Here is an 11,058-nt window from a genome sequence, read left to right on the forward strand (position 1 = left end):
GCCGTATAGGGCAATGGGTTGGATTACACTTTCAAATATTTGGAGCCAGATTCTTGTTGGTGGGTTGATGTTGAAGAGTCTCCTTCTTATTGCGTAGAAAGCCCTGAGTGCCTTCTCCCTGTGCCTTCAGTGCCAGGTCAAAACTCCCGGAAGAGCTGATGGTGAGACCGAGATATGTGTAGCTGCAATGTGTGTTCCAATGTGTTGTTGTTCAGTGTGAATTTGTACCTGTTTCCCTGAGGTCTGGCTTTCTTCTGGAAAACCATAACTCTGGTCTTGTCCAGATTGACTGTCAGTGCCCAGGTTTGACAGTACTAATCAACTGAGTTCCCTCCTCCCTCTCCCAGTAGCATTGGGACCCATTGTGATTCTGGCAGGTGTGGGAACTCTGGGATTAGATTTCTGAATTTAGGGAAGAATGTTTCTCTCATCCCAGAGTATCTGTCACAGTGCAGTAGGAAGTGCACCTCTGTCTCTATTTCTCCCCTCTGGCAGTGGGAGCACAGCCTGTGTCACCCAGTTTCTATGGCCAGGCTGTGGTCACTGAGCCTGTACTTCGTCAGGGTCTGTTTCTTTTTATTTTTTATTTTGGTCAAATATTCAGCTAGTGTGTATTATCTGTTTAGGGTTCTGTAGCATTCCAGTTTATGTTGTGTTTGTGTGTGAGATATTGTTGTTTGATCTGTGCTGTGATGTGGTTGAGTCTGGGTTGTGGTGCTCTAGCAGTGCTGTCATGATGCTGGTTAGTGTCGGTGTGGCTCAGGTCAGTGAGCCTCAGGACCAGCTGGCTCATGGGGCTCTGGTTTGGGCTCAGCAGGGCTTAATGCTGGCTGGCTTTGTCCAGGCTGCTGCAGGGGGCCTTGCCGCTCAGCGTCAGCGTTCAGGAAGTGGAGAGCGGGTGCCGAGCTCCTCCCCCTTGCTGGAGAGTGAGCAGACGAGGGCGTGAGGGAGGCTTATGGAGTGGAGCAGAGGAGCAAGTCTCCTCAATTCTGCAGGTACAACAGCTTGTGTGTTGAAAGGCAGGCGCCGTCTCACTGTTACTGCCTTGTGGCTGGAGGTCAGTTAGTTCTTGCAGCTGTTCCCTGCCCCTGCTGTAGGTGCGTTCTGCCTTGGAATCAGCTGTTTCCTGAGCTGGTCTGTATTCCTTTACTCCCGGAGGCCTTGAATTTCCTATAAAACCTACTAGACTGCTTCCCCACCAATCAACTCAACCACAAAAAAACATTTAACTTGTCTCAGACTGCCACATCCAACAACCGGTGTTTTATTAATGATGAACTTAAGTTCTAGTTTTTAACTAGGCTGGATAACTCTAGATACTAGTATCAGTTTTACTGACACCTGAATAAGGCTCTATGGCCAAAACGTGTTTTTCCTTCTTTTTTTCAGCATGGAATAAACCTATTACTTGTTCCTACGCAGCTGACCCACCTGAAGTATCAGTTTTAGTCTGAAAGGAGAAAATCAGTTTCAAGTCTTTATTGAACTTTATTTATGTGAGGGGCAAAAACACATTCAGAAGCCAAAAACAGCCACCTTGGATACCCAAAATACACAGTATTCATACAAGCGCAGGGCTGGTCATGTTTCCCTGGTGCTGAACGGAAATACCAAGCGATCCTGAAATGCTTTCTCAATGTTAATTTTTAAAATATATACACTTCTGTTTTTTTAAAGAATTGAATTAGTTGGCACTTATATAAAAAAAAAAAAACAGCACCAGCTTTCTATCCTGTTGCAGCTCTGCGAGAGGGCATTCTACTCCAGCTGCTTGCAGAAGGGGAAGAGCCTGAGCCACTACTGGAGAGGGAACCCAGCCCCCTCTTCACACAACTTCATCTACAGCAGGTGCCACTAATGCCCCCCCAGCCCTGTGCTGGGAGTGGGATCCCTGAGCCAAGCTCTTCAAAAGCAACGTACTGTCTAAAATTAGCAAGAGGGAAAATTGAATATAATGGTGGCTTAACTAATCAACACTGGACTACTGCTCAGGGACTCATGGTGTGGATCATGCATGGCAGAATGGAGCCACAAATGCTGCTGATAATCCTGATAAGGAGGGAGGTAATGAAGTTGCACCTGTTCCTTTTATTTGAAAGGGGGAAAAAAAGAAGCAGTTTGTGGTCAGTTGAACTGCTGGAACTGCAGCGGGTCTTATCTGACTGGTGCTTTCCCTCCAGCACAGGCAGGGACAGGCAGCCCAGACGAAACCCAGCTCCTCGCAGCCACAGCCTGCTTTACCACACACCCCCCCCTGCAGGCTTGTCCTGCATTCATCCGGCACCTCTACATCCCAGCCACACCGTACAGGACTGCTCTACCTGCCTGGGGCCATAGTACAGCAGAGCAGGCACTGAACTGGGGCCAGCAGGAACCCAGCCGACTGCTGCCACAGTTCAGGCTGTCTCCCCTGTAATACAGCAAACCAAGCAGTCTTCACCAGCTGCAGCACAGGGGCCCTCCTGGGCCTGCTGCCTGCCAAGGTGGTTTCCCAGGACGCAGCTCATTCAGACACTGTAATTACACGGTCCATGCACCTGCATCCTGTACAACCTGTAAGGAGGCGTTTCTGTCACAGAAATGGGGATGGCCAGACTGAGACTGAGCAGTTTGGCTTTATTTCCAGGTATTGGTGAAATTCCCCCCCGATGTCGTAGACCAGGTTGAAATTTGTGGGGGGGGTGGGGGGCGGGGTGCCCCTTTACTTCTTGACGATCTGAATCACATCCTCGTCCTCCATCACATGGTCCTTGCCCACCTTCTGAGGGTTGTGCTTCACAGAGGAGCCCCAGACCAGGGCGCTGCGGAGATGAAACACGGGGGTGTTAAAGGCAGCAGAAGGCACTGCAGAGCTCCGGGTCCATCCGTCCCTCTTCTAACCCTCTTATTCCAATTCAGGGTGGTGAGGGAGCCGGAGCCTATCCCAGCAAGCAACGGGCCAGGAGATGAGTCTATCACAGGGCACACACAGTCCAGGGCCAATCTTCACAATTAACAGAAGCCAATTAACCAATCAGCACGTCTTTTGGGAGTAAAGCAAAGCACCTGGGGGAAACCCACACGGACACAGGGAGAACATGCAAACTCCACCCAGACAATCCAGCCCAGGGACTAGAGCTGGGCGATAATTATCGCGATATAATTTTCCTCGATATAATTTTTACAAAAGTTTGATAAATGTTCGATATATATGTTATTGTTTTAAGCATGATATGCGCATGCGCACAAAATACTGCACGAGGGCGAGTGCGTGTTGCAGACCGGGCAGCTGACAGATTTAATGTTTCTGCTGTTTGGCAAGTTTGTTTTGTTCTTAAAATAAAGAGTTGTTTAATTTACCAATTAACTGTCTGGTTTCTTCAACTTTCACTCAGGAGAAAAAATCTGCCTTTAAACTTGAAAGAAATAATGATTTGACATTTATCGCGATAATTATCGATATCGACTGATACGAAAATATTTACCGTGAGAATGTTTTTGGCCATATCGCCCAGCCCTACCCAATGCTGACCCCTGCAGCACCCTGCCGGTCCGCTCCAGGGCCTTGTGGTGTCGACTCAGGTCCAGACCCCAGGTACTGAACTGAGCTATTGCTGAAGCCTGGGGTGTCACACCCCTCCTACTGCAGGCCAGTGCTGAACACACAGGACCCTGCAGAGCTCACCGGTCTCTTCAGTCCAGAGAGGCCGAGCCCAGTCCTAGACATCTGGACACCCGCAGGTCCACCAGGGTTCAAGATTGGGAAAACAGAGGGCAGATGACTGACTCATCCCGCTTCCGGGCTCTAAGCGGACCCCCAAGAGCACAGGATCCCTGCAGCTCTGGAGTCCATATCCTCTGGCCTCGTGACCAGCCCCCTGTCTTCCCCCATCTGGAACACGCCGGGCCGGTCCCTCACCGGGAACGTCGCGCAGACAGAGCAGCCACGTTGCTGAAGCCGATATACTCCGGCTTCTTCCCAGAAAACGGACGGATGGGACCCTGGGATCGGTTAACGACTAGCCGGACGGGCCGAGGGGCCTTCGACCTTCCCCGGCTTCGAACCCGGACCGGGAGGACTCACTATTTGAATTCCTTGATGAGGTTCTTGTGGATTTTCAGGCAGAAGTCCTCCACAGAGGTCCGGTCGTCCGGCAGCACGACAGGAGCAGTGTAGTCCGGCAGCTGACCCTTCGGCTTGGTGTAGCTGAGGACACAGAGCGGGAGGGGGGGCATGAGATACCTCGCTGCGGCCGAGGGGTACCGTACGTCGAGGGTTAAAGCAGGGAAAAAAGAAACCAGCTCTCAAAAGGAAGGCCGCTCTGAGCGGTGCAGCACGCGGGGCCTCGCCCAGACCCTCCCAGGAGAACACGCTACCCCCCCACGTGTTCCTCCAGCCCAGACCCCGACCGGCGCGCAGACGAGCCCCCAGGACACAGGCAGCAACAACGCTGTTCTCCCCGGCCTGTCTGTAACTGAGCAGCACCCCTGCCTGTGCTCCTGCTCTGTACACGAGTGGGTAGCAAGGATGTGCAGTTTTCACAGCGACGGGGGGCGGGCACAGTTCCAACACAAAGGGCTCTCGGCAGAACGGCTGTTCTAAGGTGAGGATGATTCCGTGCTGAAAAGCAGAAAGAAAAGGAGCAGTGTTTCCCCCTTGCGGGGTCTCCCTCAGGTGTGCCGCTCCACACACAAGGCTTCATTTTCCTTCTACTGGTCAGTCACGGTCAGGATTAACCTCTGCGCGCTCCTCCGCAGTTTCCCCACTTCATCCCCTATTGCTGTCAGTGGAGTGAACGAGACACTTGCCATCGCCCATCGTCAGGGTGAGTGGCAGCCACTCCGAACAACCTCGCCCGACCCCTGCTGCGGCCGGGCTGGAAACAGCACCGGATTCCAGGCGGGAGTCACCCAAGGGGCACCCTTCCGACTGCCCGGCGATTCTGGGCGCGATCGAGCTCGTGCGGCCGCGCGGATGTGCTGTCGCTGCCTGGACGATCCTCCGGGACAGCCAGGAAGCATCACAGAAGCCCCGCTACCATACAGCACCTCCGCGCCACAGAACAGCCGGAGTTCGGCTTCTCCACGGGCCTCCCCGCCCTGACTCACATCCGGACCAGCTGGAGGTACTCCCAGATCCTCTCCAGGAGATCGTCGAAGTTCCAGCGGTGGTGGGCCGAGATGGGGACACAGTGGGGCACCTTGTAGATGATGTCCAGCTCCTCGATCGAGATCTGGTCGATTTTATTCAGCACATAAATACAGGGGATGTACACTCTTGGAAGGGGAGAAACACACACAGAGAACATGAGATCAGCGTGTTTGTCTTTCATATCGACAGACAAGGTGAGAAATCTACACCTGGGTGGACTGGCGGTGCCCTTGAATTAAACCAGCAACCGATTGGTGGAGTCATTAGGAGTTCAGGTGGTGCAGGAGTTCATGTTCACTGGGAGACCTGTACTCTACCAGACCAGGTGTGACTGCTAACTCTGGGACCACGCAGACCACCCCCAGGAGTCCAGCTCATACCGGTTTCCCTCCACCACGTCGATGAGGTCATCGGCGGTGACATCGCCGCGCAGGGTGACATCGGCGTTGTGGATTTTGTACTCTGCCAGGATGCTCTTCACCGTGTCTGCGTCCAGCTCACTCTGTGTACACTGAGAGAAAGGGGAGGAGTGCGTAGATATGAGCTCTGCTGTGTTGAAGAAATGACAACTATAGAACTCCAGGCAAAGGCAGGAGAATCACATCTCAGAAGAGACTTCAAATTAGTGCTGTTATAGCTATGTTTTGTCGGGGTTATAAAAAAAGAACATTATCGAACCCTCCACACTCAACACACCCAGTCTGACTCACTGCTGAGCTCCTGGTCTCCCCCTCACCCATAGTACCCCATCTCCTGACAGTGAGACAGGACGCACCCACCCTCCCTCCCTCTTCCCAGAATTCCCACTGTACCAGTGGGTCAACTCCACGCCCTGTCTCCTGGTGATGAAACAGGATTCGCCGCCCTCCCTCTTCCCAGAATTCCTGCAGTGGTTGCCCCTGCGCCCCGTACCGTGGCAGTGAGACAGGACACACTGACCCTCCCTCTTCCCAGAATTCCTGCCCCGCGCCCCGTGCCGTGGCAGTGAGACAGGACACACTGACCCTCCCTCTTCCCAGAATTCCTGCCCCTGCCCTGTACCGTGGCAGTGAGACAGGACACACTGACCCTCCCTCTTCCCAGAATTACCGTGGCAGTGAGGTTGATGCCACCCTTGTCCTTCTTCTTGAAGCCGATGTTGGGCGGCTTCTTGTTGAGCCGGATGCCGAAGCCCTCCAGCTCGTGCTCGATCAGCTTCTTGTGTCCCAGCGGCTTCAGCACGTCCAGCACGATCAGGATCAGGTTGCACGTTCGAGCCACTGGGGGAAGGAGGGCGGCCAGGGTTAAGAGTGCAGGGCCGTCAGCTCTCTCGTGCTCTCGGCGACACTCAGCTAACCAACTCAACAACTCTGCTCAAGCCTGACCAGACTCCCAAGTCTGTTCGTCTGTACGCTTGATCCTATTTCCTTCTGAAACGGTTCTCATCTCTCAAGAGTTATTCAACAAAGACCAAAACGCCGACTGAGCTGAAGTGTTTTATCGTTCTCTTGGTCCTAACTGTGTGTGGAGCTACAGAGGTCCTTCAGCTCCTCGGCAGTAACCCCAAATGCAGCCCTCTGAGTCTTTGTCAGCCACAAGCTGCTTTGAGCTCCACATTCTGACGCTGTGGACTGAAATGATAGAGCACACTCAAAGAGCAGCCATTGTTTTTCCGGGCCAGCCAGCTGTGGCACCACACTGATTGTGTCCTGAGACTGGATCGCACTCAGGCGAGTCATTGTGTCCGCTTGTCCACTGAGACACAACACCTCCAACATCACAGAAGTAATAATATAATAATTATAATTCCTTACACTTATGTAGCACCTTTCTGGACACTCCACTCAAAGCTCTTTACAGGTATTGAGAAATCCCACTACCACCACCAGTGTGCAGGCCCAACTGGGTGATGCGCCAGTACACTCCCCACACACCAGCTCTCAGTGGGGACGAGAGCAGACTGATGAAGCCAGTTCAGAGATGGGGGTTATTAGGAGGACATGACTGTAAAGGCCAGGGGGAAATTTGGCCAGGACACCAGGGTTACACCCCTACTCTTTTCAAGAACCACCCTGGGATTTTTAATGACCACAGAGAGTCAGGACCTCGCTTTTAAGTCTCATCCAAAGGTTGGCACCTTTCTTACAGTACAGTGTCCCCGTCACCATACTGGGGCATCAGGACCCACACAGACCGCAGGGTGAGCGCCCCCTGCTGACCCCACTAACACCTCTTCCAGCAGCAGCCTCAGCTTTCCCAGGAGTCTCCCCTCCAGGTACTGACCAGGCTCACCCTGCTGGGCTTCAGTGGGGCTGCCAGCTGGGAGCTGCAAGGTGATATGGCTGATGATGCACTCCGTGCATGAAGTGACAGTAAGGCGTCGTTTTCACTCCAGCAGCGCCGCTGAGGACCCGGGTCACAGGTCCTGACCGCGGACCTCAGCTGGTCCTGCTGCGGGCGTCTCCTCTCACCTGCGATCACCTGCCGGCCTCTGCCCTTGCCGTCCTTGGCGCCCTCGATGATGCCCGGCAGGTCCAGCAGCTGCAGCACAGAGGCACACGGAGGTCACAATCGGGGCGCCCCCGTCCCCCGTCCCCCGTCCCCCGTCCCCCGTCCCGCCCCTCCCTCCCGGCGGCAGGCGCCCGCGCCCCACCTGGATCTTGGCGCCCTTGTAGCGGACGACCCCCGGCACCGTGGTGAGGGTGGTGAACTCGTAGGCGGCCACCTCAGAGTACACGCCCGCCAGGTTGCTGAGCAGCGTGGACTTGCCCACCGAGGGGAAGCCCACGAAGCCGATCCGCGCGTCGCCCGTCTTCGCCACGTCGAACCCTGCCAACGACACCGGGAGCGGGTGAGCCGGGGCGGCGGCGGGACCGAGCGCACCACCAGCACCACGCCTGGCGCAGGTCCGGGCGGCCAGCTCCTCCCTGTGACCCAGCGTGGAATTAACCAGGACTGACCCCCAGCGCCCTCACCTTCTCCCGTCCCCCCGCCGCTGCCACCCTTGGGCGTGATGAGCTCGCGCCGCAGCTTGGCCAGGCGCGCCTTGAGGAGGCCCAGGTGGTGAGCCGTCGCCTTGTTCTTCTGAGTCCGAGCCATCTGGAGAGGAGAGAGGGGAGAGGAGGAGAGAGGAGGAGAGGAGAGAGGAGGGGAGAGGAGGAGAGGGGAGAGAGGGGAGAGGAGGAGAGGGGAGGAGAGGAGAGAGGGGGAGAGGGGAGAGGAGGGGAGAGGAGAGAGGAGGAGAGGAGAGAGGAAGGGAGAGGAGGAGAGGGGAGAGGGGAGAGGGGAGGAGAGGAGGAGAGAGGAGGAGAGGGAGAAAGGAGAGGGGGAAAGGGGAGAGGAGGGGGAAAGGGGAGAGGAGGAGAGAGGAGGAGAGGGAAGAGGGGAGAACACACATTCTCAGTCCCGTTTCAACACCGATCACAGGGTCCTGCTGGGCTGCCTGCTCCACACTCCATGCTGCAGGCTGCTCTGGAATAAGCAGCTGGATGAGATTCTCAGACCCAAAAGGTAATAATAATAAACTATTCTATACAGCGCCTTTAAAGGTGACTTCTCAAAGCGTTTTACAGAACGACACCAGCAACAATACAAGTCGCAGTGAGAGGAGACAGTAGCGCTGAGCACCCTCCGGCCCGGCGCCCTGTGTGGTCGCCCTGCCCTGCCTGCGTGTGTCACTCGGGCTCCGGTTCCGCCGTCCAGACCCGAGCTCTCCAGCCGCGAGGCCGCCGGGGGTCCAGGCCCCCCGATGCAGACGCACGGGTCCGAGAACAGAGTTCGGACGCCGCGAGAACCCCTCTGTCCCGCTCGCTCGGCGGTTCCGGTTCCGAACCGGGCTTGGACCAGGACCCGTGTTCGAAAGCCGTTACGCCCCGGCCGCCGGGACAGACCCCACCCGGAGGACATCAGGAATCATTCAAATCAGACGGCCGCCAGCACTGCTCCGAGCCCTGCAGCGTCCACACGCACCTCGGCCTCGATCTCGGCGATCTTCGCCAGCAAACTCATGGCGGCTGTGGGTCCGACACCAACTTCTTCCTCCCCGCCGGTCCGCTGCTGCCGCAGTTCTCGCGTATAACGAAGGGTGAAGACTCGGTAGCCGCTCGGTCCTCTGTCAAGCCCCCCACGCTCCTCTCTCCTCTCTCTCACACACACAGACGCCCGGCTCCGGCACGGCGAGCGCCTCTCGCGAGAAACCACGGCCACGCAGCGAGCAACAGCGGCGCTGGGGGAACAGGGCGCCCCTGGCGGTGCGGAGGAGGTACTGCAGCACCCCCCCCCCCCAGCTCCGTGGGGGAAATGTCTGCGGACTCTAAGAGCAACAGTGCCTCACAGTGCACAACTCCAGCCCCCTACGTGTGCTCTCACGTAGGAGCTAACTGGTCTGAGAATGTCACCCAGCTCACAGGCTTGTGAAGGCCCTGTTAATGAGACCTACAAAGGTTAGGCTTTTACTTCATTCTGAATTGACTTCATAACTAGTTCCCTGCTGAAAGTCACCAGTTACGGACCTTCGGAGGTGCAAGAACTGATCATGTATGTGTGTGTATGAGTGAGTGTGATTGTGTGTGCATCTATGTGCATGAGTGTAATTGTATGTGTATCTGTGTGTATGTCTGCATGCACGTGTGTGCATGTGATTGTGTGTGCCTGCGTGCGTACAGTATGTGTGTGTGCATGTGTGTGATTGTGTGTGTGTCTGTGTGCATGTGTCAGACTGTGTGCGTGTGTGTTCATGCACGTATGTGCATGTGTGTGTGTCTGTGTGCATGTATGTGCGTGTGTGTGCTCGCGTATGTGTCTGTGTGCATGTATGTGCGTGTGTGTACTTGTGTGTATCTGTGTGCATGTGTGTCCACATGTCCACAACATCTCCCTACCGGCCAAACCCCAAGTCCTCACTGCTCCTGCAGCTGTGTGCGATCCGACTCGGATCCGATGGGGAAGCCAAGCCGGCTTGCGGAGCACGCCGGGATCTTCCCACTGGCCGGTGGCTCAGACTTTGGGAAGACGAATCCCTCCCGGGGAGCCAGCAGAGGGAGGGGGGGATTCTGGGGTGCTCTGCGGACCCCATCAGCACCTCTGCAGCCTGCGGAGCGTGTCCCTGGAGTGGCGGTCCCAGCTCGGCGCCGAAACGAGGGAGGAGGGGAATAATTGGGAGATTAACAGCTGATTCCACGTGCAAGGCGAGCAGAAGGCAATAGGAGCGTTTCAGCAGTGGTGCCAGAGCAGTCTCCTGCCAGCTGCTGCCCCACACATCTGCTGTGTGTTGAACTCTCCCATCAGACTGACTCGCTCGCCACTTTCCGTCTCTCCTTGAACTTCTCGCTCGGATGGACTGTCTATTATAATAATAATAATATCACTTTACTAACCCTTTATAATTTCTTGCATTAGGAATTTGTCTTTTCACAGACCCCAGCTCGCTCTCCATGAGACAGACAGACAGGGAGAGAAGCTGGGGGTCAGAGCGCAGGGTCAGCCATTGTACAGCACTCCTGGAGCAGCTGGGGTGAAGGGCCTTGCTCAGGGGCCCAACGGAGTAGGATTCCTCTGCTGGCCGCGGGATTTGAACCGGCAACCTCCCAGCCACAGGTGCAGATCCTGAGCCACAGAGCCACTGCTCCGCCCCAATATATTCTCTTTTCTGTTCACTGACCTTTCACACGTGTGATGTTTGGAAGGTGCCGTGGGAATGTTTGGATTTACCTGTAATTTAGAGACACTTTCTGCTCTTATTCCGCTGCTGTGTTGTTTCCTCTGGTCCGCAACGTTAGTGAATGTTTTCTTGCCCCCAGGGGTATATAAGGCACCCGTCCCGAGAGGTAGACAAGCACACCAGTGCAGGTAAATTCCTGGGGTCTGGGGGCTCTCTTTTGCCCCAGAGAGCAGGGGGCTCATGTACACCCCTAAGGGGCAGGGGAATCGCTTTTGCCCCAGGGGGCGAG

General features: G+C 55.5%; 1 protein-coding gene across 1 annotated transcript; it reads right to left on the minus strand.

Annotated features, from left to right (window-relative positions):
* Positions 1 to 1,468: 1,468 nt before the first annotated feature.
* On the minus strand, positions 1,469 to 9,319 carry drg1 (developmentally regulated GTP binding protein 1). Its single transcript, XM_088617899.1, has 9 exons — positions 9,080 to 9,319; positions 8,086 to 8,209; positions 7,764 to 7,939; positions 7,582 to 7,651; positions 6,221 to 6,390; positions 5,512 to 5,642; positions 5,089 to 5,256; positions 4,064 to 4,186; positions 1,469 to 2,801 (listed from the first exon to the last, which is right to left on the minus strand). Exons 1-9 carry the CDS (start codon positions 9,116 to 9,118, stop codon positions 2,702 to 2,704), a joined length of 1,101 nt encoding a protein of 366 aa, XP_088474025.1. The 5' UTR covers positions 9,119 to 9,319; the 3' UTR covers positions 1,469 to 2,701.
* Between the last annotated feature and the right edge of the window lie 1,739 nt (positions 9,320 to 11,058).

The sequence above is a fragment of the Lepisosteus platostomus genome, chromosome 24, assembly GCF_059453375.1.
Source record: "Lepisosteus platostomus isolate fLepPlt1 chromosome 24, fLepPlt1.hap1, whole genome shotgun sequence".
NCBI lineage: Eukaryota > Metazoa > Chordata > Actinopteri > Semionotiformes > Lepisosteidae > Lepisosteus > Lepisosteus platostomus.

Bases quoted from the DNA above. Each gene is read 5' to 3' on its own strand.
- drg1 (XM_088617899.1), bottom strand. From the start codon at position 9,118: ATGAGTTTGCTGGCGAAGATCGCCGAGATCGAGGCCGAG. The intron at 5,257-5,511 runs GTATGAGCTGGA...TCCCCTTCCAAG, and splicing joins GACGTGGTGGAGGGAAACCG to AGTGTACATCCCCTGTATTT. The intron at 4,187-5,088 runs GTGAGTCAGGGC...CTGTGTCCTCAG, and splicing joins TACCTCCAGCTGGTCCGGAT to CTACACCAAGCCGAAGGGTC.